This window comes from Melanotaenia boesemani, chromosome 4 (genome assembly GCF_017639745.1).
Source record: "Melanotaenia boesemani isolate fMelBoe1 chromosome 4, fMelBoe1.pri, whole genome shotgun sequence".
Taxonomy (NCBI): Eukaryota; Metazoa; Chordata; class Actinopteri; order Atheriniformes; family Melanotaeniidae; genus Melanotaenia; species Melanotaenia boesemani.
The window spans coordinates 23,405,693-23,431,851 of record NC_055685.1 but is presented as its reverse complement, the minus strand read 5'-3'; the positions used below and the strand labels follow the sequence as shown (position 1 = coordinate 23,431,851).

General features: G+C 37.7%; 3 protein-coding genes across 5 annotated transcripts in view; 2 read left to right on the top strand and 1 right to left on the bottom strand.

Moving 5' to 3' along the window:
• LOC121638411 (zinc finger protein GLIS2-like) overlaps positions 1-4,984 on the bottom strand; it is a 31,588-nt gene extending 26,604 nt beyond the window's left edge. The window contains exon 1 of the mRNA XM_041983171.1: positions 4,568-4,984. The gene's annotated coding sequence lies outside the window, so the exon portion shown is untranslated. The remainder of the gene's footprint in view (positions 1-4,567) is intronic.
• Positions 4,985-10,122: 5,138 nt separating this feature from the next.
• LOC121638579 lies at positions 10,123-15,269 on the top strand. Of its 2 annotated transcripts, none has more exons than XM_041983432.1 (11): positions 10,123-10,169; positions 10,270-10,346; positions 10,525-10,818; positions 10,903-11,136; positions 11,237-11,341; positions 11,418-11,633; positions 11,761-12,096; positions 13,304-13,561; positions 13,870-13,963; positions 14,066-14,123; positions 14,202-15,269. In XM_041983432.1, the coding sequence occupies exons 2-11, from the start codon at positions 10,292-10,294 to the stop codon at positions 14,229-14,231; spliced, it is 1,680 nt and encodes a 559-aa protein (XP_041839366.1). In that variant the 5' UTR covers positions 10,123-10,169; positions 10,270-10,291; the 3' UTR covers positions 14,232-15,269. The 2 variants fall into 2 exon arrangements, with proteins under 2 accessions (XP_041839366.1, XP_041839365.1); XM_041983431.1 differs by having other exon boundaries at positions 14,198-15,269.
• Positions 15,270-15,763: 494 nt separating this feature from the next.
• On the top strand, positions 15,764-25,465 carry akap8l (A kinase (PRKA) anchor protein 8-like). 2 transcript variants are annotated; one of them, XM_041982957.1, is made up of 14 exons: positions 15,765-16,040; positions 16,789-16,827; positions 17,938-18,157; positions 19,490-19,620; positions 19,666-20,090; positions 21,648-21,762; positions 21,865-21,914; positions 22,057-22,087; positions 22,176-22,266; positions 22,403-22,544; positions 23,150-23,255; positions 23,351-23,481; positions 23,764-23,859; positions 24,323-25,465. In XM_041982957.1, the coding sequence occupies exons 1-14, from the start codon at positions 16,016-16,018 to the stop codon at positions 24,704-24,706; spliced, it is 1,986 nt and encodes a 661-aa protein (XP_041838891.1). In that variant the 5' UTR covers positions 15,765-16,015; the 3' UTR covers positions 24,707-25,465. The 2 variants fall into 2 exon arrangements, with proteins under 2 accessions (XP_041838890.1, XP_041838891.1); XM_041982956.1 differs by having other exon boundaries at positions 15,764-16,040; positions 19,490-20,090.
• Positions 25,466-26,159: the final 694 nt, after the last annotated feature.

Below are 26,159 nucleotides of genomic sequence, written 5' to 3'. Positions count from 1 at the left end.
TGACCCCCTCCTTACAATCATAATTCTCAACCTTGAGAAGACCCCTTTTTCTTTATCCCTTTTTTCCTCTCTTTTTCCTTCACAGCTCACTCCAGGCTTTTTTTTTTTATCTAAGCCAGCATTTCATTTTCCTCTTTCTTCAAACAAAGACCCAAAAGAAGAAGGGAGACAGGCAGAGAATGGGAGGGAGGGAAAAAAAAGGAATATGAAGAGGGTGGGAGGGAGACATGAAGGGGGTGGGGGGGGGGAGTTGGGGTTTTTGGAATTTGGTCTGTGTTTGGTTTGGAAGCAAAGGCCCGGCACTGGGCTCTCAGGAGGATAATGGAAAAGAAAATGAGAAGAAAGGGAGGTTTATGAATGTGTGTGTTTGCCCTCACAGGTGGTCGGCAAAAACTGATGAGGGGGGTTTGTGTGTATCAGAATATTGGCAAAGGTAGGTGCACTCCAAGCGTGTTTGCGTATTTGCCGTTTATTTGCAGGTGTTGGCACAAACAGATGGCAGCTTTTAGCATGTAAGAATGAGAGGGGAGACAGAGAGAGGAGGTGAATAAGACATTCCTAAGCTGGAAGAGGGGAGGGGGATACAGGGAGCCAGTGGTTAGTTAGTGGTTTGAAACTAAGAGGAGAAAAATGAATGTCTGGTACAGGGCTGGGCCCAAAAACGTTACCACAACCAGTCAACGAGCCAGGAGTGGAGAGGAGAGGAAAACACAGAGTTATGTAGAAGAGGAGAACCAGGAAGGTCTCCTCCAACACTACCCTCCTCCCACATGAGGCCTGCTCCTGCCTGTGCCGCAGGGGGGGAAAAAGAGGGGGAGTGGTGCTTTTATAGCAGGGCTGAACTCACTGAACCCATCATGTACAAACAGCAGGGAAAGTATGGAGACAACAGAGGGCCAAGGCCAGCAACCACACTGGGGGGCTTTCATAGGGGGTTTTAGGTTTGGGGTCATTGGATGTACAAGGAGGAGAGTGACGGAGAAGCAGGTATCCCTCCCCCACTGCTTTTTCAACCGTACCTCACCTACCATTACATCTTTGTGTCATCCTTCCTTTTGTCATGCTTACATTATTATTGCTACTTGCTACCATTGTTAGCGAACTTCTCTCAGTGTAGAAATGTTTGCTGAATGTCCATTTAGTTTTCTTTGTTCCACCAGTCTTTGCATTCCCATGTTCATCTTTCCTCTTTCCTTCACCTTTAACTGTTTTCCTTCTTTCTTCTGACACTCCTTCTTTCTTAAATTTGAATTTCTTTATAAAGTTTTTTTTATAAATTCTGACTGCTGATCCTTATTTCCTTGTTTCCCCCCTTTATCCCTTTCATTCTGCACACTATAATGCAAACACATGCACAAACACAGACAGATTCCTGTATGTATGCGCAGCCGTTCCATCCTGTATCAGACAGTGTGGGTGGAATTGGCTTGTCAGACAGATGCACCAGTGACTGGAGAGGAGCTTGCTTGGCTCTAGGCTTTTTCTAAAATCCATCCAAGAGCATCTGCCCAGCCTTTGGAGAGCAGCATGATGCAACAAGCCTGCAACCTGCACATAGCTGGCTTCACATGAAAAACCTCACATTCTCAAAAGAAAGCTCCTTTCTGATCCCTAGTTACATCTCAGAAAACTTGGTTTGGGGAATTCTGAGAGACTGACAAATCCACCCATAGGTCACTCCCTGTCCACCTTACCTTTTTGGGCCCTTTACATTTAAAGGTTAAGTGAATGAATACTGCTGGAAGTTGAATGTGTTTCTAAAAGACAGTCAGGGAGAATGAACATGATTGGTGTGAGAAGGGTGGAGGACTATGGGATTTCATAATGTCTCTCCACTCTGTCTCTACAGGGAGGGTTGTTGTTTTTTTTTTGGGTTGTTTTTGTTTTTTTTTGTTTTGTTTTTTTTATGTGACAAATGAGGGAGTTTGTTAAGCTTTTTAACACTGAGGGAGCGTTTTAAGGTTTTGCACAAGCAGCAGTGCCATGGTGGCTCAGTAGTCAGAGAGGTAATATACGCATACGCAAAGGTCCAAATCTGGATCATAAAACCAACATAAAAGTTACTGAGATTTTCTAATGTGTGAACATATAACAACGTTGCTGCTCTAGAAAATTCTGAATACCTAAACCTCCATCCACTCGATCTACCTCCTCACCGAGGCCTTTCAAGCCATTAAAATTCTTCAGAATGCTCCTCTTACTCAAACCTTACAGTTTACATCACTATATGCTGTTAACACGCATATTCAAATGAAAAAAAAAATGGGAGTACTTGAATTTATTCCATCAATTATTTCCTCAGTTGCTGTGGATCATGTTTGGTGTGAAGATGGCTGCTGTAAAGATGTTGGGGAATCCCAGATTTCTGTTGTAGTATGACCATTTCTGTCTTCCTTATCTCTCATTTATCTTATGCCAGCATCCTCTACCCTTGATGTTGACAGAGTGTTTTTGACTCACCTCCTTTACAAAACATGTTACTTTTTCACTTTTTGACCTATGAGTGTCTCCTGCTGTGTTTAATAACTCGTGTCCTAACAGCATTGTCACACAGCAATGGTATATTAAGCAGATAAAGATGGCAGTGGAAATTATGTTCATATGTACCAATCTATAATGACTACGGTCGATAAAGACAACACAGATTTGTAAATCTCAAGAAAAAGTATGTACATATTTTTCCCTGTGTAATTAACATATTTAGTCATGAGGAGCCAAAGAGCTGTAATTTAATCTTTTCTTGTGGCTCTTAAGTGGTGGGCCTACAGCATCATGTGAAGTTTATGAGTTGCGGTTATTCTCTTGGGCTAAAGATTTTGAAATTCAGGATGATCATTTCACAGTGTAACTGCTGCAACACAAACCAACCAATAGCAGTGTAGTAGGAAATTAAATAATCAATGCTAGACATGCAGCATTTCAAAAGAAAAAAAACATGTTTTGGTGGTAAATCAGCAAAAAGGGATTTGAATAAGTCCTCCAAGTTAAATGTTTATCTAAATCCCTAACTATGAGCCATAACCTAAGCAGGTTTAGGGTTCCAAGGAGGGAAACAGGATTTATCCCCAGACGAACTCATAGGAACGGCCAGATAAGCTGGAAGAAGTGTCCAAACGAGCAGGAAGGAAGATGTGGCTGTGGAAAGGGAAAGTCTATCGCCTCCGCAACCCAAACCTGGATAAGCAGAAGAAAGTGGATGGATGGATGGATGGATGGATGGATGGATGGATTGATGGATATTTGTGGTGAATCAACACACACACATACACACAAAATGACCTAATTTAAGAGAAAAAACTTTCATAGCTTATTAAGAAATTTAAACTTTTTTTTTCTCATAAACTTTATCAAGTGAATGCATATTATCCATAGTTTTCTGTCTGTCAAATTTTTTAAATAGACAGGATGAACAAATGCTCTGGCGGCGCAGGCACACTGATCTCTCATTTTACTGGCAATTCAAAGCAAATCCTACAAAAACTTGTGGAAAACTTTTCGGAAAATACGTTGAGCGGTTGCATATTATAGCTATTAAATGTAATAGCTTGTTTTGGCATTCATGAACATACAACTTACACATTCAGGGGAGTTGAACAGTCTCAGTTCCAACAATGAACAAAATGAAGTTGTGTCTATAACATCTCCTTCAGCTGTCATGACCACACCACAAGATACAGTAAAAGACACGAGAAAAAGAGTTGAGGAACTTTTGTCATGCACCGTGGCATACAATTCAGAGTATTATAATTGGACAGTGAATTAAAATAGTATGTTATACCCAAGTTTTTAAGTTCTATACTACCTGGTATTGCTTTGAAAATACTAAACTGATAAGATTATCAAATTCATGCAGTTTGCCTCAAGGGCAAAAACAGTGGGCCCAGGATAGATCCTTGAGAACCTTCATACTTATGAAGAGTAAATGTAAGGGGGACATGTAATTATAAATGTAATTTTTTTTCATTGTCAGTAAGTCAATTCATTATCTTTGTTATCTATTAATTAAATGTTTTAGTATATGAACAGAGAACATACATTTTCCTATTAATAAAAACATCTTCATATTAAAAAGAAAGAAAACAACTAGATCTAACAAACATTTTAGAGTTATAAAATCAGTTACCACTCATGAATTCTTTCATATATGGGGCTTTTCTTTATTGTATATTTTTCCTTTGTCAAACTAAAAGTAGAAGAATGACTCTCAGATGTTTTTGACTGCACAAAGAGATGTTATCTTCTGTCATACGTGGAAATTTAATCAATGATGACAACATCTTTGCAAACTTTTCACTTTATTAGGTCTCTGTATTAAATTAATTCTAAAGTAGCTGGTTCGTGATTTTACACATCCTCATGTGAGTATGAGAACCTCATGCTATCCTTGAGCCTCTTCTTTGTATTTTTACATTCATGTTAAAAAACCCGGCCACGAATTGGGTCTGGTCATGTTAAATAAAATTAGCAAGCAGGGCTAAGAAACACTGACATTTCTTAAACCAGTTGTTATATCAATGGCTGTCGTATTTGTCTAGTGTAGGCCTATATTACAGATGTTTTGGTTTACCTTATAACAGCCTGTGGACTGAGTCCGCCTCCTTTGCCTCGGAAGTCTTCCCGAAGACGATGTAGAGCCTTTGAGCGCACAGTTCACCAAAATCAAGCGAGATTTTCCTGCGTTCCCTCTACCATCTTCCACTGAGTTATCAGGCTGGTTTCAAAATCAAATAACTCTATATTCAAATTGCAAACTCTGTCCAGGGAACCGTTTAGGAGAAAAAAAAAAAACAACTGTGGTCAGTTTTCAGATACGCGACCAAAAACCTTGTCCTGATTATAGTTTTCTTTTTAAAATTACCCTGATGTGAAAAATAAAGACAAAGATATAAAACCGAACTAACACTTAGATTTTATGTTAATCACTTTTTAATGTGATTGTCAAACCTTAATGCACAACGGCTCTGCTCGAGGCGCATCGCTCAGTTGCGACGCTGGTCAACTGATCCGACAGCAGCGGGGAGAGGAGAAGAAGCTGGTGGAGAAGAGGTGGAGAAGGGGTGGAGATTCAGCCCCCTCAGACAGCCGCTCAATCTTCAGACACAAGTCATTTAACTCAGACCTAATTGTTTTGTTTTTGTTACCATTTTTTTCCACTCCGGCGCATTTCCTTTTAAGTAACCTCACAGCAACACACCCGTGGGCTTTTTAACGAATCAGTCTCCATCTTACATCAAATGAAAAACAAAAGGTGGGACTCTAGGAATTATGGTTGCATTTCAGGTCTGAAACACATGGCAATATTCTATTAAATAAAGCTATACATGTTCCAAAATAAAATCAAATTTTGGAAGAAAAAAGAAACAAAGGGATATACGTGTTTCCCTCTTCAGGGTACATAAATGGTTAGAAAATACGAAGGTATTCCAGCGTGAAGGAAGACACAGAAGCTGGACACTCTGTGGTCTTTTGTTTCTCAGATGACAGCCTATCAAGGAACATTACACATCAATAGGTTATATGATCACATGCTCAAAGGATTAATGGGAAGCTTTTATAAAGCACAACAACACAAAGATGCATTAGATAATATCACATAAAACCTAACTTTGCAAAATAATAAGCCTCTCTTTTACATCGATCAGAGTTGGCATCAACTTCTCTGTCCTCAGAGGCGTCTGGGATGGACCTTCACGCCAAGAAAATATGGTCAGGCCAGTGCACGATATGGGGTTTTAAAAGTGACCTTGACAAAGCTAATCTACGTTTTTGTGATGGCTGCATTAATGCACAAATAACAATGCGATTCTTGAGCAGTATGCTGAAGATGATTTTTTGACAAAGGCATGACTGAGGAAGAAGAGCACTGGTAGGATTTGTTCACTTTTGGCCCCTCTAGTGGTGATGATGGGAAATGTACCACTCTGAAATAAACCTTACTTTAATAATAATTAAAAGTATGTTTATTCTGTACTTATAATGAAATAAAATTCTGAATGATTGTACATCAGCGGGGAGTATTTTATTTTTAAATTCTATCATGCCCTTTTTTCTAATAGAGGTTAAATAGCTTCTTTAGACTAAATCTAAATACTTATCTATAGTTCATATGTTAACATAATTTGTTTCATACAATTTTTGAATCAGTTCCCACTACAACCACCACGCCTACACTGACCAAGCCGTTTACCTTCTACAGTTAAGTGAGTTGAGCTGTTAACAGGCAGACCGTCACCAAAAGGCTACACAAAGAGTTCAACACTGCTGCTAAAGAAAATGTCTTTTATAAATGTAGGTTATGTGTTTAAAACTAATTAAAAAACAAAATAAAATAAAGTAAGCTAAATAAAAGTTCATTTATTTCCCGTGTTTAATTAATGAACAGCTGTTCAGGGATTCATTTTTTGTGGACAAGATGTAAAAATCATATCTGAAACTATGGACTTGTACTTATATAGCACTTTTCCAGTCAGTTTGACCACTCACAGCGCTTTACACTACTTATCACATTCACTCATTCACACACACATTTCCACCCCGATAGGCAGATCGGGAGGCAACGTGGGGTTAAGTGTCTTGCCCAAGGACACTTCAGCATGTAGTCAAAGCCTGGAATCCGGTTGAAAGACGACGGCGCTTCCTCCTGAGCTACAGCCGCCCACTAGAATCTAAAAGCTGCTGTCACACTGTTGGTGAGGGAGGATGTCTATATGTGTACTGTTGTATCTCTGGGACTTAAACCTTTTTTACTCTTGCACTGGTGGATAAGGTAAAATGTTTGATCTCTATGGAGACTTGATAAGACATCGGTTAACGGGTAATATGCATAATGAGTGTTGTGCTACATCATGTTTTCTTTCTAGCACAGCACAAAGCACTGCTCAAAACACATTAAGCATTAGACAAATTGGCATTTTGATCAGATAGTGGCACTACATTTTCAGGTTTTCCTCCTTTACATTTCCAAATATAACTGTGGATCAATCAAGCCTGAGCATCTCTTCAGCCCCTGCATAAAGCTTGACCATGTAGAGACAAAGGTCGATAATCATCTAATAGTCTTTTAACGTAATTGTACTGTGTTCATTCTTAGCATTTGTGTATACTTACAACTTTGGAGAGTCAGATAAACTGACATCTTTGTTTGTGGTCTCCCTTATCATGGTTATTTACAGCCCTAATATTTGACACGGAGGTTCTCTGAAAGCCTTTTTTCATTTGAACTTTATACCTGATAAAGAGGATGGTAAAACATTTATGACCTGAGAGGAAAATACAAATTGTAGTCATTTTCACTTATACAAATACTTGTGAATGGAAATACAATGAAATGTTATTATCTTGCAGTGCTTAATGCAGTGTTTGCTTCAGCTGTGGTGTATGGAAGCACTGCTGCCATGCAAGGTGAATTTTGGACCTCATCATGTTATAATGTAATAGTTTTATTGTAAAAACATTAAACATTTTAATTATTAGAACCTGCAACATATTGATGCAGAGTATGTTGTTGTGATCTAAAAATGTTATGGAGATCCAATAGGAGAAACTTTTCAGTTGTTTTTGTCAAGGATGCATGTATGGATGCTCCTCTTGTTAATAAAGGTGGAGCTCGTGTTCCTTGTCAGAGCACTGCGATTGGTCAGGACAAATTCACGTGACAGTTAATCAGAAAAGGAAAAGAGGTACTTTGCCCCAAAAGTGGTGGAAGTGATTGACTCATCCAACTTTATGCTCTACTTTGTTCGTGCTAGTTAACTAAAATACAACAGCTTGTCATTTGACAGTTTTCATTTTGTTCCTTTATTTTGGTCATTTAAACAATTTAATAAAAGTAATTTGTTAATTGTTCTTACCTGATTGCGAAGATGCGTCACCTGACTGTGTGCAATCAGACTGTGTGTGTGTGTTTGTTGCTCTTGGCTAACATGTATGTCCCAGCTGCCTTCAGAAAACTAAAATAAAACTAGAGGCAACACGGGGAGAATCTTTACAATATTTCTACAATAAAATGCATCATGTTATAACATAATAAGTTCTACGTTTTTAGAATAAAGCGTTAGAATTTGATAAGGTCACATTTTTTCCCCTTTTGGTGGCAACAATACATCCCAGCAACCTGTAACAGTATTTTACAATACCGATGCATACTGCTGCCACCAAGGGAAAAAAACATTGACCTTAAATTAATGTCTCACATTTTAAATTTTTCATGTTTTTAATGTTTCAGATTTTTACAATAAAACCATGTTTTAATATAAAAAGGTCCAACAGGTTGCGGTTATAAACGCTTCTTGTCTATTCTGTACATCAGTGGCAGCTTGTGACAGAACATGATGATCAAAATAAGCCACAGTTAATTTCCGATTAGTTTAGGGGAAACAAACAGAATGTAACTTATACCAGCACTTGAAAAACATGTGCCTCACTTTCTTATAATCCACAGTATTTCAAAGTAATATTATATTCTATCTAAATGCAGTTACTACTTGCTTTATTTATTATTTCTCCTTTCTTTAAACAAATCAAAACTTTATTGAGATAAAAAAAAAAAAAATCTCTGATATTTGTTGACTTTTTTTTTTTTTTATCACTTTTGTTTCATAGCTTTTTTAAGATTTTGGACAAGTGGAACATTGCACTGGGGATATACCCGAGCTCAAAGATTATTTACTGAATTATAAAGTAAATTAAGAAAATAATATCAGCAAATAAACTGAAATTAACTGAAACTGAAAGTTGCAGCCTGACATGTTTAGTTCCACCGCTCTCTCTTACAACTGTGAAATATTGTTTTTCTCTTTATACAGACATCATACAATTTATTATATAATGATAAAATTATGTAAAAATCACAAACCATGAAAAAGCATACTGTGTTTTTTTTTTTCTTTCTTTTTTCATAGCACTGCTGCCCCACAGCAAGAACGTTCCTGGTTCAGCTTAGGCCTTTCTGTTTGCCTGTTCTCCCCATGCATGTGTGTGTTTTTTCCAGGCACTGGGCTGGGTAAGGTGATTTTAAACGAGTGAGGGTGTTTTCTCTAATGGACTGACGGCCCATCCAGGGTGCCTGATAGCAGGTGGGATAGATTCCAGTCAATCCTGATTCAGCTGCAGAAAATAGATTATTTAGCTTAGAAATCCTGTCAAAGGAAGCAGGAAAGAATGGGCACAGCTCAGCGGAGGAAGTATTACTTTAAGACTTGAGGCAAAACATTTGTTGACACATTACAAAACAGATCACTCCTGTTGAAATTAATTATGCTTTGAAGGGAAAATCGTGCTGCTGTCAGTATGTGACCCATAATGTCACAAACACAGACAGTTAATGGATTGTACTTTATGCTGTGTTTCTTTTGTTTGTTTTGTTCGTTTGTTTGTTTGTTTGTTTTTTACAAATTATTACTTTAGCTGTTTAAAAGAATGAAGTATCACTACTTACTGTATATTAAAACTGAAATTAAATGTGTGACCCACTATTGTCCATAGTCCACATCTGTTATAGTGCAGAAACAGCAAATAAGACATGTAGACTCATACCTACAAAAACACTGGAAATCAGATAACGGGATAAGCACAGCAATATTGATAACTGACTGAGGAAGTCACAAAAAGATTAAGTTGCAATGTTCCAGTGCATATACATAAATGATCTGTTTTTTTCAACCAAAATATCTCACTTTTCTGCAGAATATCTGTTTGTAGTGACGTGAGCGACAATGGTCTAAATGATAATTTGTTTTGAATCAGGAAACAGCTAAAGCAGCAGATATTTTTCACAAGTAGCATCGCATCTATGTGACCTTCCTTTTATCTCTTCAATATTATCAGGGTGACATGCAATTTTTGTAACACAATTTCCTGTGATTCTGAATCAAACTGCAAAAAATATCAGCAAATAAATTAAAATAAGCATTTTAATGTAACAAATGCCAAAGAAGGAGCAAAAAAAAATTGTGCGCTTGATGATGCAACATTTAAATGATAAAATCAATGTTTTTAGTGTTTGATTGGATCAGTATTTTGAGACTAAATTAATCTCACAATGGATCATTTGATAAGCAGTTAAAGGAGGAAGGAAGACATGGCTTAGTGATAATCATAGCTACATGTGGTTTGTTCACCACATCCACACAAACCAGTCTTTGCAACAGAGCTGCTGTCAGTTTGGACTGGTGAGTCTTATTTTATATTTTAATGTCTGGTCTTAATACAGATGTTGCAATAAAATGCTATTTTTTCCTGTCTTTCTTTTTATTCTTTGCTTTTTAATAGAAACTGAGTAACCGATGTGGCCATGCTATTGTCAGAGGCTAAATGGATGGTTATGGCTTTCATTGCTTGCATCTCAGGTATTTTTAGACTTTATGGTAGAAATAATGAGTGACGGACTGTAATCGAAAAAAGATCTGAAGAATAATAAGTTACGACTAAAAATTTCAACTATATTGTGTACAGCTGTCTAAACTTAAGGGCAGAATAAAATAGTGAGTATCCAATGTTTAAAAGATGTTTTTGCATCTTTTAAAGGGGCTGTGGGACAAAACAGGACCATTTGTGTGTTCAGAGGTTCATCGGTGAATCTCACCTGCTTAGCTGAACACACAGCCAAAAGAAGCTGGTATGTCAGCAATGGTTCCATCATTGACCTAAATGAGTTCTCTGCAAATGGAAATGATGCAGCATACAAACTAAGTGAGGACGATAACTTTACTCTAACAATCACAAAAGTAAGAGAGAGTGATGAAAACACTTACTGCTGCAGAAAAACTACAGACAAGACAGACTTCTGCTGGAACAGCGCAATTAAACTTCGTGTTGCAGGTACTACAGAAGCTTGTTGTTGTTTTGTTCTGTTAAAGAGTGACGTCTGTATATGAGTTATTTTGACTTGTACCATCATCTCAGACCTGCAGGTGAAGGTGTTTCCTACCACAGATAGACATGCTGTGACTCTTATGTGCAGCACCAGCTGTCCTCTGACTGAAACCCCCACAGCCTTTATCTGGTACAAGAACAGAGAGTTCCTCTATGAGGACTGGTCTCCCTGGTACCAAGAGCTGGTCACCAGTCAGGATGCAGTCAAATATTCCTGTGCAATCAAAGATTATGTAAATGTCAGAGCTCCTGAGGTCTCAGTGGGTGAGTGCCATCACAAAGCTTTTTATAAGCATGCAGTAGTTTAAGAAAAACACTCAGGTAAAACAATAAAAAAATTTTACAGGATTTGATTTTTGTGCAGATTCTGTCACTCCAAACTGCTTCAGTGTGACGTATGCAAAAGGGAAAATTTGCTCTGATGACCTGAAATCAGTGGATAGGCCATGCTCCATCACATATGCCAAAGGTGACCTTTCCACAAAGATTCATTGCAAAATGTATTTTGGGCTCTGATTAAAAGTATATTTACTGTCTCCCAACAGATATACATGTTCAGCTTACCTCTGTGAAGAAACATATAATACTGACGTGTAACACCAGCTGTCCTGCGGCTGACCCTCTCACTGCCTTTGAGTGGTACTATAACAGAAAATTATTCAATCACTGCAAAAGCCAAGACATTACAGTGACAAAGTCTGAAGAGCAAATCTTCTCCTGTGCTGTAAAAGACAATGAAGCTCTGCACTCTGATGAAATCTGTGAGTATGATCTAGCTTGTGGAATGATGTGCTGATATCTGAGATGCACTAAGATGCTCAGTTAGTTTTTTTGGATGGCACAGATGTCATTTTAGCTATCACTAAAAGGCTTGAATTTTTATTTTAGGCATTTACGGTGCAAGCTGCGAGCATAAAAATTATGTCAGCAGGAGAATCTGTGCCCTGGAAGGCTCTTCTGTCAACATTTCCAGTGTGTATTCATACATTTCTTGGTCTACCAAATTATGGTATAAAATAATAAGAAATGCTGAAGAGGACAGTGGCGCTGCAGCTCTGGTTGAGGCTTCAGGCCATGCTGAGTTCCATGCAGATGAGAAGAACAAGAGCACGCTCAGAATTAATGACCTGAGGAAGAATGACTCAGCAGAGTACATGTTCTGTCTCCAAGGAGATGAAATATGCAAACGGTCTGCTGTACCAGGAGTGATGTTAATTGTTACAGGTAATATTTTTTTCTGACATAAATATGTGTTTATTACCTGCACAAAAAGCTATACCCGCAATATCCTGCCATGTTGCATACAGTCCCTGACAAAAACTGTGTAATCATTACTGCTAGAGAGTGTTCATTAAGCTGCTTTAGTTTGCTGCATGCAAAAACAAATAAACCACAAATGTGACAAACTATTCTATTAATTCTGACTTCATAAAACGAATCTCAAACATGAATAAAAGATACACAATTCAAACAAGAGTGGATCTTTTCTAAAGAATTCTTTTAATGCTCTATGTTCTGTAAAAAAATGCATTACAATCCTGAAACCTTGCTTCATGCAGGTATTAATCAAGATATCTCCTTGCCTGATGCAGAGTTGCAGTTATCAAATATTTCTTTCATCCAGTCATTCCCAGTCCATGACTGTGTCTCTTTAGCCCTCTGTAAACTTGATTTATTGTGTTTAAGTATAAAAACCACTTTCCTTTGGGAAATTTCTTACAATTAGATAAAAAATGACACCTGTTTTTGTCCATTTGTTTTTAGTTCCTTTTATTGTGCGTATTTGTTTTCAGACTGAGATTTCTCCTCTGATGCTTTGACATCGTTTTTTTTAACCTGTATGTTTCTTTTACAAGCTTCCCTTTTTGTTTGCTCCTGGGGACAATCAATATTTCGCCACACTTTTTATTGAATTTTGTTTTATTTAGTTTTATTGTCCCTTCCATGTTTTCTGTAAATCAGCGAGGTATAACATGCAAACACACTCTTGTAGACTCGTTTATTGATTAATCTGAGCAGATATCTGTTTTACAAACACAAATTCCAAGATTATTCAATCGTTGAACTGCTTGATCTGGAAAAAAAGTTGTTTTTTTTAGTTATGGTATCACAGTGTTTAGTTACTAAATAAAATAGTTTTATAATATTTATGACTTTGTTGCTTTTGACAACATAAAACAGCTGAATAAGCGTCCTTCAAGAGTGGTGAATCCATCATTTTTGTCAGGGGTTGTAGAAAATATTTTATTCCCCTTCAAGTTGCTTTTGACATATTATCATAATAGTAATTCAATTGCTAGATTTGAGGTAATTTGTTTCCTCCAATGCCCAAATTGGGTATTTTAATAATTAGAAAACGTGTGTTAATGTGTAATTTCTTCTTGCAACCATATTTAGATTGGTGATGTTTTAACTGTGTTTCATGTTTCAGGTCTTAGAGTGACCATAATTCCCTCTGCAGAGGTGACAGAGGGTCAGAGAGTCACACTGACCTGCAGTACCAGCTGTCCCCTGGCAGAAAACATAACTTACATTTGGTTTTTGAACAATCAAAATCTGAGCATCCATGTGAACCAAAACAAGCACATGGTGCTTGACCCTGTCAGCATTCAGCATGAGGGAAACTACTCCTGTGCTGTCAGTTCTTCACAGTTTATTAGCTCACCAGAGCAGGCTCTCATGGTCAAAGGTGAGGATGGCTTTAAAGTATAAAGATTAGAACTTCATTGTCATTGCAACAAAAAGTGCAATAAAATTACATTCAAATATATGTGAAATACACATGCAGAGATGGGTTTAAAAGGTTGTGCTATTTATTATTATTATTATTATTATTATTATGTGATTTTTCACATAATGTTAGTTGTAAAAAATTCTGAGCTGGTGAAAGCAGGAAGTTGAGTCTTCTGTCCTTATGATTGTGATTTAAGTAAATAAGACTCACAAAATACAAATTTATATATATTTTTTTACATTTTGACATTCATATCTCCACAGCCCATGTAAAATCTGTGGCCATAATGAACGCAGTAAAACTGGTTGTTTTTTTACTGATCCTTTCAGTAGTATTTAAATTCTGCCTGATGACAAGGTAAGAAAAAAGCGCATATACTAAATTCTGCGTCTTCTTGCCAACTTTACTCATTTGTTGTTCAAATGGTCAACTTTCTTCTTGCCCTACACAAAATCCAAGAAAGAGGAAAACTGTGACAGCCACTGCTGAGCAAAGAGAAAAAGAACAAACTGAGCAGGTAACTATAAAACTTAAAGGTGAAACTAATGTTTGTGTATATTTCTTTGGTCATTTGTATTATTTTTCTTTCAGGCAGACCCACTATATGAGGGAATCGCACTCATGAACACAAATGTCCCATCACAGAGAGAAAAAGAAGAGGAGCATGAAGACACTGTGTAATATCTGTTTGCTTTTAAGCTAGCAGAGCATAACCAAAGGCATGGAAATACCACAGTACACTATACAGGCAAATCAACCGTATCTGCAACCTTTCTGTTATCTTCTTTTTTTATGGCCTTCGAAATAACTTTAGGTTGAATTGAACATATTTCTTTTGTCTGTAGTTAAGCAACACAGTTCTTAAATCAACTGAATATGTTACTGCTGATAGTGGTTTAAATTTAGATGCTTCCCCTGAGAGAACAATCCAAATTGCTATGGATTTAGAAAATAAAAATAGCACACCATATATCATATTAGTTTTTAAGTTAAGACTGTCTTTCTTATATTTTTCATGTTTTTTTCAATTATTGCTTGTTATTCTTGCTTTTGTAGTCTTGATCTTGTCTAATATAGGATGTAACATTCAATTACATTAAGCTATTTTCAAGAAGGCTTTTTAGAATTTAACTTTGTCACATTTGGATGGCTGCGTTTACAGCCACACATATGGTAACCTGTAATAAACAGTAATACACACACACACACACACATACACACACACATTTATATTTTGTTTTGTTTTTTTTATGTAGGATTTAATTTACAGACCAGTATATGAGTTTGTTTGACATCACATCTATTCTAAAATTGGCGCACATTTTAGTTTATATTGTGATGTTATAATTTATTTTCTTTTAAGTTGTTTCAGACCAGACTACACACCAGCATCAACAGGGGGGGAAATTAGATTTTCCTTTCTCCACTTAGATTTTTGTGTGTTACCTCTTTGTATCTTTTTGTTTGTTCTAATCAGCAACTATTTAAGTTCACCCTTGTGTCTCGTTTATTCGATCAGTTTGTTTAATTTGTTTAATTTGTTTGCTTGTTGTTGTTTTTTTAACCCGTATTTGAATAGAGTTCTCTTATGTTGACCACTTTTATGGGGCATTTACTTATTAACTGTCATAATCAAAAACAAATAAATAAATAATTAAATATGTGACTTTTTTATATTTTCTATTAGTTTATCCATTTATTAATCTATTTTATTTTGCCAACTTTATTTTTATTCCCATAGTTTTATTTATTTCCACAAGAATTCATTATTTTACACTTGTTTGTTTAAATGCGAAAATAAAAAAAAAATCTTATCCCTATAAGGTTATTAGATGTTGAATATGTTGAATAACTGCTTATGCCTAAAGTATAAATGAGAAGGTATAAAAAGTATTTAGTTCTCCTTTAATTTTGTTATCAGTCAAGGAATGAGTTCGTGCTGATCAGTTCCAATACTGTGGTGCTAAACATATCGCTCTGTCATTATAGCAAGCAGACAAAACTGGGACATGAATAAATTGAATTGCAGGAAGGTGTGTTTTAATTTGGAGCAACAGAGACCCTGTGCTAAACAAGAGCAGGTTGAAAGTTTGAATGTCACTAAATGGTTAATGGCTCGCTGCTGTATACGTGTATATTACACACGCAATATTTTAATATAAACTATGAGCGAATTACAGCATGTTGCTTACAAAATAGGGTATACGGTGTTTAATTTTGAACGCAAGATAATTTGATTGCCACTCAGTCACGTGTTTGTCTTTCGTGGGGGGCGGGGGAGGGGGTGTCAGAGACGAGCACATTCTGAACAACACCCGGTCGGTTAGCGTTCTCTTGGAAGAGGTGCACTCCGCAGCTAGCCGTTTGTGTCGATCGTATTGTTTAAATAGCTCACTGGACGACGATATTATGGACGGTAGAGGCTACGGTTCTGGTGATTATATATATATTTTTTTCATTCTTACGATTTACTAAATGCTTTATTACCGAGAATCAGAACCACGTTAGCTTTTAGCTACGCTAATATGCAGTTAGCCAACTTCATAAACCAATCTAGCCGACTGTAGCTTAACCCAAAGAGGCTAAAACATACCAACGGTTAAGTTCCTGCGGATTTTGGGAACATTACAACAAGCTTAGTAAAGATTTTTATTTTTTATAAGAACATTAGTGACATCCTAGCCACTGCTACCGTCAACGTAAAATGTTTAGCTAGGCCAATAATTCGCCATTATGGCGCTGTGTTGCTAATATGCTAACATGGCCTTTTATATATTTTAATATTACTTTTGGAACCGTTAGCCGGATATTTTAAAATAGCTTAATGCGCTACTGAGCTAAATGGGCAATTCTTTTAAAATACACGCAGTCTGATGTATAAAAAGAATAGGCTGATTAAAATGGCCGCCTTATTTTAAGCGCATCTTAGTTTATTATTGATCTGCGTGCTGGATCTGTTCATTGCAAAGTTGCACAAACCTGCTACAAAAAGCAAGCAAAGTGGTTGTCTGATAAACAAATCCAATTAGCTTTTTTGTTGATTGAGATATCTTCCAGGTCATAAGATGCAAGTGAAGAGTATCTATCTACTCAAAACCAAATTATATGGGTGTTTTAAGAGTAAATATCAGTGCATGTTAGTTCTCCCTTCCCTCATAACAAACTGATCTCTTCCTGTACAGGCTACTCCAGTTGGGGAGGTGGAGGCTCAGGGAGTAGAGGTGAGCAAACTTTAATACAGCATGTACTGTATGGTCGAACAGGGTCATTTGTCCTTTAGTCAAGCTGGAGAAAAAACAGTGCTGACAAAAAAAACAGTAAACTTCACTGAATACTGCTGAACCTTTTTTTGCAGCAGTTTGTTGCTTAAGGTTATTTATACATCTATATGTATTCTAAAGTGCATTTAGTTTTCTCTAAATCAGGGGTGTCAAACTCCAGTCCTCAAGGGCTGCTATCCTGCAGGTTTTAGTTATTTCCTTGTTCCAACACACCTGAATAAAATGAAATGGATCCAACACCTTGTCAACTTCTTCAAAATAACCCATTAATTTCAGTCAGGTGTGTTAGATCGGGGAAACAATGAAAACCTGCAAGATACTGGCCCTTGAGGACCAGAGTTTGACACCCCTGCTCTAAATGGTAATGCGGGGTCTGGGACCACCCAAGGGGGTTCCCTGAAGAGTAGTAGGGGTTCCTAAGGCTTTAGAACTTTCAGAGCCATTGTTATTAATGTCCACACATTGTCCCTATTTTAAGAAAAATAGGGGGTCCATGGCTTTTTATTATTTGCATGAAGGGGGTCCCCAAGGAAGATAGATAGGTTGGGAACCACTGTAGTAATGGACATAAAAGAACTCTGCTTAAACCAAAAAACAAAGTTAATTCTTTCAGACGACAGATGCCATGGTTCAGGTGATCATAGTTTTCAAATCACCCATCACACAATAATCAATAGTTCATGTAAATAATTTTGATCGACCATCAGTGGTTTCATACACACACAGTAGGGATGTAAAACACAAGTTTCCTCATGATACAATATTATACCCACACAATTGTTAATGATTGAAGAATATATTTGTATTTTTGTATATAAGCAGAATATAGAATAAACTTTTTAATCCTGTTTAGACCATCAAACTAAATATTTTTAGAGCTAGATTATAAAAACAAACCTTTCACTGTATCAAAGTTACACATTACACCGATATAGACATTTTCCCCATCGATTAAAATAAGACACTTTGATAGAACTTAGGGGTTTTCTTTTTCTTCTTCTTCTTTTTAAGTAGTAGCTGTGACAGTGATTTGGTTCTTTACTTTTTAAGGTTCTGGTGGCTTTGATCTGTATGGGGGAGGTTATAAGGACTCGATGTCTGGGCTTGGGGGCTATGGAGGAGGAGGCCATATGAAGCGAGGGCTGTCGGCAGGATCTTTGATCTCGTCATCCACAGGCACACATGCAGATGCAGTCATTGCCAAGATTAACCAGCGCCTGGACATGCTCACTCAACTGGAAGGAGGGTTAAAAGGACCTCGGGGTGACAGGTAACATTACTTTCTTTTTCTGCTCCATATTGTCGCATCAAATACCTCTGTCGCAACTGCATGTCAGTGAATGCACTGCATTGCCTAGCAGTATGTCTCCATGTCCTACCAAGTTTTATAACTTGCATACATTGTAATATGACAGCTGGTGAGTTGAGAAGAGGAGCATTGTCTCTAAATGTTGTAGTGTCTAACCGGTTCAAATGTAGCTTGTTTTGAATTAGATTGACATGGTTCTTTAATACCACTGATACCTTAAAAGTCTAATAACTATTGTCCTAGATTTAGATTCTACAGACTCATTAGCCAAAGCTAAGATCATGCAAACACTGGGAGCAGATATTGTTTGAGAATAGTGAGGTTTCTTCTTTAAAAAAAAAAAAAAAAAAAGTATTTTCTGGAAACATTTGTTTACACTATAACCAGTCCTTGTGAAAATGTATATGTTTCAATTCTTGCATGGGGTGTAGGGTGGGAGCTGCTTATGTCCTGCAGTTGATGGCATCAACATCTAAGGAATCTGTTTACTCCCCATTCACGTTGTTGGAGTTTTATCTGATTTGGGGACGAAAACAAATGTTTCCTTAACACCCTAGATGCTGGGGAAAGACATGGTCTTTTTGGGGGTGCAATTACAAAACAAACTTTCCATTTATACCTGAATGACATCCTTGCATGTGAAGTCAGTTCATCTTCTGTACAGCTTTCTACAAACATCACTTTTGTCTTGACTTGTGTTTACACACGTTTCTCGTCCTCCATGTGACCTAACCTGTGTTCTGGCTTTTGGTTACACAAGAGAGATGAGTTTGCAGGTGCTGGCCTGATATTGCTTTATAAAGCTGAAAAGTTTGTTGAAGGTTTCTTTGCTTTATTTAAAAAAAGAAAAAAAGAAAACCTTTATGCTTGACAAACTGTCCAATTTATAAATCGTTTCCTCACTATAGTGTTCTGTTTAATTGAGTCACATCCAAGGATATTTAACTTATTGCACCTGTCTCAAGGTGTCATGTTTTGCTGGGCCATGCTCATATCTGGTAAAGGTTTCCTCGCCTATCTTTTATGAAGGAATGGAGATCTAAAGAAAATGCATTTCATAATCTGCACGAGTCTCTAAAAAATGTTTTTTAAAAATGAAAAAAAAACTATCATAAAAGATAGCGGATCATTACTTTCTGATCTAATGTGCTTATGAAGTGACAAGGAAACTTGAGAAAGCAAGATGATGGAGGAGAAGGAATAGCAGGTGGAGAAATCCAAACCTGGCTGCCTTTCCTGCCCCCTTGCTCTCTGCTCCTCTCTATCAACCCTCTCCATCCCTCCCTCCTGCAGGTTTGACCAGTATGAGTCATTCGACTCGCGCACCTCCGGTCTCTCCTCCTCCCGAGATCTCTACAGATCTGGCGGCAGTAGCTATGGTTTTGGGGATGGCCGTGGGGACAGCATGTTGAGTCAGCGAGGAGGCTCTGGCTTCGGAGGGGGAATGGGGCTAGGGGGTGGAGGGGGAGGCTTTGACAGCCCCTCCTCTTCCTACGGAGTCGCAAAAATGCGACAGAATATGAGGGAGTCCTTCACCAGTGCCCAGGGAGGAGGTTCTGGAGGTGGAGGATGGGCTGGAGCAGGCCGACGTTCCCCCAGAAGGGGTGGAAGTACTGGCGGTCGAGGAGCTGGAGGAGGGTTTGGAAGCCGCAGGTCTGACCCCACTCCATTGGGTGGAGGCTTGCGGGGAAGTGGTGGTGGTGGTCAGTCCCACCGCGGCTACTCTCCTGGAGGTGGTAGAGGCAAGCTCCCATCCCTCCTGTCCAACCGCATGTACCCTGAGAGCGGAGGTTTCCAGGGTTCTACTCCAGGGCCTCACGACTTTCCTGGAAGGCATTTTGGAGGGGGGCCACGGGCTGGCCGGCAGCGAGGCCGCAAGAGACCCCTCAACAAAGTAAGTACCTCCAGGCAAATAAAACCTCAGACCCTGGGCAAAGTTAAGCCCTTTCTGATTCCCTCCTGTTTCTACCCTTAACCAATGGGCAAGTCAGGCTGAATTGCCAGTACATGCTATTTGCCATGTAAAGCATAGCCACATTAAGAAAGAATAAAGAAATGCATTTGACATATCACTTGCTCTTCTAACTCCATCAGGCCCTTGATTAATGTGGATTGAAATATCCCATGGAACTTCTTTTTGTACAGTAAAGACATGCTTTTTTCTTTTTTTGCCTTTTTTAACTTATTTGGCTACAGTTTAATGTTCTTTTTTTTTTTTGTTATTTTTGTCTCTTTTTTTTTTTTTTTTTTTTGTCCCGCGCAATTTTTAAAATGATTAAAACATTACATTAAATAGTATGAAGGAAAAATTTTACAAGTTGGCTCTTAAACCTGCATTGTAAGACTTTTGTCAAAGCACCAACTGTGTGCATGTCATAGCCAAACAAGCTCACATAAAACTGATTAAGGCTAAGTTTGCACAGTTTTTTTTTTTTTTTTTTAAAGGTCCCATATTATGCAAAATTCACTTTCTGAAGGTTTTCTAACAGTCAAATGTGTCCGCATAGCCTGTGTATGAGGCTCAAAAATTAGAAAATTCTGTCACTTTTCCCGCTTGCTTGCTCCACTTTTTTAGCAAATGTGTGCTCATACGGGTGAGTCCCAGATCTTTCTCTTGATGACCTCACGGAGGGAAATAACCACTGTCCTGGTGATGGATACTGCCATTGACCTGATACCCGAGTTAGCTGAGCCTGCTCTCTAAAATCACAGAGCGGGCATCAGCGAGATCCAGATCCTCTCCCAGGGGTGCATGGACAGGCACCCCTCATGAACATTTAAATGTTCAGACAGCAGAGCTCACTAGAGCTACTTTTAGAATGGCTGAAATTAAGGACCAAGGCTGAATTTGAGGTAATACACTTTGAAAACAATGGTTTTGGACCGCTGACACCCATATGAAATTGTTAAAAAAAAAAAAAAAAAAAGTATAATATGGGACCTTTTAAAGGCTGTTTCTGTGACCTCATAAATTCTGTCCACATAACGCAGTTTCCAAAATAATTCTCCGTCCTTAGGAAAACACAGACTTTGTGTGAATGGTAGCATTTTTTACATGGGAGCTCTGAGTGCGATGCATTTAGTGTCATCCAGCAACAATTCGATTGCTAGAGCTCAAGAGGAGAGCATACACAACGGCTGAGCAGATTATACCAGTTAGGAATTGCAGCGATGCATATAGCATAAAACCCTAAGATGCATCTAAGAAATATTTCTGCTTGTCCTGGTGGAAAAAATGATCAGCATTTTGCAGACATGGCCCAAGACACTCGTCAGAAGCACATATCAGTTGTGTGTAGTTCACTGCTAAAGGGTTGTGACAAAAGCTCTACACTGCAGGTTTAAGCCTTGATTTCACAGATGTCTTGATTTTAGTATTTCTGGGTTTATGACCTGTGTTTATTTTTGGATTAGGTGTTCATGAGTGCAAATTGATTTTTGTTTACTAAAGCAGGTGAAGCCACAACGAGAGGTTCAGAAAAAAAGAAAGCAAACTCTGACTGCAGCCGATGAGCCAGAGTCGAAGATAAATAAGACAGAGTGTGAGGAATCAGAAGCTGTCAGAGGTATTTTCTAACATAAGGGGGATTTTATGGAGAATAAACAATCTTAACTTGGCATGTATTTGTTGCTGTATATCCCTGATGATGCTGTGCTGTTTTTAACAGAAGAACCAGAGGAAAATGGTGGCGACAGTAAAACGGAGACTGTCACTGAGGTGAGTCGTTGAAAGTTTCATAAAGTCACCATAATAAGCTGAACAATGCCATTAAGAAAAATGGCATTATTTATGTCTTAATGAAAGTTGTAGGTGTCTTTATGCTTAATGTTTTTTTTTTTATTATTATTTATTTACTTAGGATACAAAACCAGCTGAAGATGGAGATAAAGGTTAGCTTAATTATACTCAGCACACATTGGGTGAATCTGTTTTTAAAATGTTGGAATGCTTATATCTATCTCTTGTGCTTCTGATCAGCTGCATCCAAACAGGAGGAGAAGAAGAAGCCCCCAGGCCAAGGTCAGGAAAAGCATCCAAAAATGAGAAGGAAAAGAGGATTTCTGGACCGGTGAGGACAAACCCTTAAAAATGAACAGTTTCGTTTAAATTTTCTACCATGGTGTTATTGGAGATGAGTGTTATTTTACGGTCTGTGTTTTTTTTTTTTTTTTTTTTCTTTTTCTTTCTTTCTTTCTTTCTTCCAGAGTCATGTTTGCATGTTCCGTCTGCAAGTTCCGTTCATTCTACAAAGAGGAAATGGAAGCGCATCTTGAAAGTCGCTTCCACAAGGACCACTTTAAGTTCCTTTCCAGCCAGTTGTTCAAGCCCACCACAGACTTCTTACAGGTCACTCGAGTTTTGTTGTGCATTTCGTGTGTGCATCATATTCACAGATGTGCACACTTTCAAGTAGATGCATACTGTGAACACATGTTGTGATTCTCCCCAGGAGCAGAAAAATGCACATGCTGCCAGTCAGAAAGTTTTGCACATTTATCATTGTTATTCCAAGTAGCAATCAGTTCTATCCAAAAACACAAGTTCCTCATTGTGCTGTTCTGTTTTTATCAAGACACAATACCTTCAGAGGTTGCTCTAATGGGTTATTGTTGCGTTGCACTTTTGTTTTCTTCCTTTAACCTGATTTATGAGATTTCAAGAGTCTGTACACAGCTTACAGTTCTGCATGGTGAATCACTCTTCTCCTAAAGAATTGTCATTCAGACAATGTGTCTTTAGAAACGAGACATTTTTAGCCCCCCCTCCCTTTTTTTTTTCTTTTTTTTAGAGGGAGTACAGCAGATGACTTGATGTCCTGGTTGAAGTAGTTATGATTATTTTGAGTTATTGTCAGTACAAATATGGAGTACACAAGGGTTGCAGGTGAACATAAAAAGTTAATATTAAACTAAACTTTTTTTTTTTTTTTTTTTTTTTTTTTTTTTTTAAAGGAGTACTTGAAAAACAAGTTTAAGAAGACAGAAGAGAGGGTCAGCCAGTTGGAAAACCACAGTGCTGCCATCTGCCAGATGTACAGAGAGCAGGATCTTACCCGGGGTAAGCCACAGCTGCAGCCTTGTGTGTTTTCATGTACCCAAAAACAAACTATGGCAAGCGTTTGCTCACTCAGATATTTCCCATCTGCTCTGTAGAACTTGGCATGGAGCACTTCATGAGGAAGGTGGAAGCAGCTCACTGTGCAGCATGTGACCTCTTTATTCCCATGCAGCCCCACTTGATTCAGAAACACATCAAGTCGCCCGACCATAACTACAACCGGAAGGTACGTCAGGTCTTTTGTAGTATTTGATTAAATGGACTCTTTTCGCTTAGTTTTCTACTATTAAGAAGGAAAGAAAAGAAAGAAACACACTAAAATGGAATAAAACACGATCTGACTCGGATCTGTCAAGATGAATCGTGATTAATACGACATGAGCATTTTCAGCCACACTTGAATAACAGCAGGCAATTCCTCACATTGTTCAGTCATGGAATTTGAAAAAAAAAAAGTGTACTCTATGAATATTTAAGTTGTTTAATTTGGAAATGTGTTTTTCTTAAGGGTATGATGGAGCAGTCTAAGCGGGGCAGTCTGTCTGTTGCTCGCAGCATTCTTAACCACAAACTCATTGGCAAGAAGCTGGAGAGCTACCTTAAGGTATGTTCACTCATGTGTATCCTGGTAACATAAAGGTTTTCTACAGATACTCATGTAATCTGATACTAACTGTGCTTTGCAAATGTTCATAGAAAATGGAATTTTGTCCTAATTGTTGAGCAAGTTTCAAGCACAGTGAAAGTACAACCAGTTACAGCCTTTCCGAGTTTGATGTAGACAAACTGACTGGGGCACTCGTACCCAGTCATAATTTTAAAATTCTTAATTATAGGTCACATGGTCTGGCTACCATAAGGAATTTAAATTGGAGTGAAAGAATGTTAAATAAGGCTGAATGATATTGTTAAATATGGTAAATATTTGAACATTGGGACACTTTTTTTGTAAATGTAAATAAATGATGAACGTTCCTGAGACCAAAAACATCTCCCTTAAGTAAAAATGGTTGCACAATTTAGATCTCAAATTTAATACCTAACCAATCATGAATCTGGTTTTTCAGGGTGAAAACCCATTTGTTGGTAACCAGGAAGACCAAGATGCCGAGGACTCCATGGCGATGGATGTGTCAGAGTTGGAGTTGGCTGCTGTGAAAGCTGACACCCAGACAGAGACGGCAGCAGTGCAAGAGGACCCTGTGCCTGAGGGAGAGAATGGCAATGAAGTAGTTGAAGGGGAAGAAACGACCACAGCAGCACCGGAGGTGGAGGAAAAGATGGAGGAGGAGCTGCTCGGGAACCAGGAGGAAGAGGAAGGTTTCGAAGTTGGAGAGGAGGAAGATGAGGGATATGTTGTTCATGATGAGCTTGGCGAAGAGGCAACACAAGGTGAACAGGAAGAGGAGGAGGGAGCTCATGATGTGGAGGGAGCTGAGGATCACGAATGACTTTTTATACCTTCTGTGTAATTTGCCTAATATCTTTCTGGACCAGGTGGTGACCCCCATGCCCGGTCTATTAAAATCCTATTTGATCTAGAGCATAAAGAAGTGTACATACTTCTGCTATCATTTTTCCACTGTCTCAGTCCAAGCTTGTCACTTTAATGTTTTGCTAAAGAAATAGTTTCACATTTTGGATACCATTATTCACTATATTGTTGGGATTACGATAGAAAAAACAAACTTTTAAGAAGAAAAAAAACATCAGACGTTAGACCATGTAACCTGTTTTGTGCATGATTTCCCTGCCAAGTCTCTTTAGAAATATTTGTAGACTTTTTGGGGACATTATAGGCAGTCTGGCAAGTATTGTTTCCTTTTCCAGTCTTAATTAAAAAATTATTACCTGTCTGTGTGCTCACCATTGTTAATGAGAGACAGTTGAATTGCATCTTTGGGAAGAAAGCAATTCTGTGTATTGCTGAAAATGTCAAACTACCATGTTTGTGAGTGTGTGTGTGTGTGTGCCTTTTGTGAAATGTTTTAAGTTTAAGAAATAAGCACTGTAATGAGTAGTGCGTTTTCAAGATTTTACAAGATGTCCTAGCATTTAGTTGGACTGTGATGAAGAATGGAAGATTTTTCAAACTGATATTTAGTCTTGCTGTTAAAAATGACTGTCTTGGAAAATTGTCAAATATTCTGATTATCTTTCAGAATACAAATTAGTGTAACAGGTTTAAGAAAATAAACTTTAATAAAGCAGTGTGTCCTCAAGATAAATTTTAGGTAGAAGTTTCACAATCATGAAAATACAATAATCAAATCAGTTCAGTTCAGTTTAATGCCGCTAACCTGTACTGACAGCTGATTTTGATTTACACCATCCACTACCACAAGGTGGGATATTGATTGCCTTCAACCCAAACACCTGTACAGACCTTTAACTTTACTAACAGTTCCTTATGTCTGTGTCAAATGAGGTTTCTATTAAGGCATAATTCCACACGTACCAATGCTGGGTGAGATCTAAAATAAGATATTCTCTCTTAAAATGCTTTATATATATATATATATATATATATATATATATACATATATACATACACAAATTTTCTATAGTAACTGACCATGTTTAGCCCCCTGCTTGAAAATATAAATAATAAGGCAACTTACTCTGAATGTAGAGTTCACATATTGCCATATATATATATATATATATATATATATATATATATATATATTCAATTTCATTATTTTTTTAAAGGCAAATAGAAAATAAAAATAAAGTTTGTGTTTTTAATGATACTCTTCTGAAACATCAAGTATACAACACAAGAACAGGTGAAGTATTTAACACGGTGAACATATACTTTCAGATTTTCAAGGGTGTTGAATATACACGATAAAAAAAAATGCAAAGGTGCACACATTTTGAATTGTTTTGAGACATTTTCTT

What these genes read in the sequence shown, in the direction of transcription:
- LOC121638579 (XM_041983431.1), top strand. Translation starts at nt 10,292, where the DNA reads ATGCTATTGTCAGAGGCTAAATGGATGGTTATGGCTTTCATTGCTTGC. An exon ending in TTTCATTGCTTGCATCTCAG is followed by an intron (nt 10,347 to 10,524) that starts GTATTTTTAGAC and finishes CATCTTTTAAAG; the next exon opens with GGGCTGTGGGACAAAACAGG. An exon ending in AGTGATGTTAATTGTTACAG is followed by an intron (nt 12,097 to 13,303) that starts GTAATATTTTTT and finishes TTCATGTTTCAG; the next exon opens with GTCTTAGAGTGACCATAATT.
- akap8l (XM_041982956.1), top strand. Translation starts at nt 16,016, where the DNA reads ATGGACGGTAGAGGCTACGGTTCTG. An exon ending in AAAAGAGGATTTCTGGACCG is followed by an intron (nt 22,267 to 22,402) that starts GTGAGGACAAAC and finishes TCTTTCTTCCAG; the next exon opens with AGTCATGTTTGCATGTTCCG. An exon ending in AGCTGGAGAGCTACCTTAAG is followed by an intron (nt 23,860 to 24,322) that starts GTATGTTCACTC and finishes CTGGTTTTTCAG; the next exon opens with GGTGAAAACCCATTTGTTGG.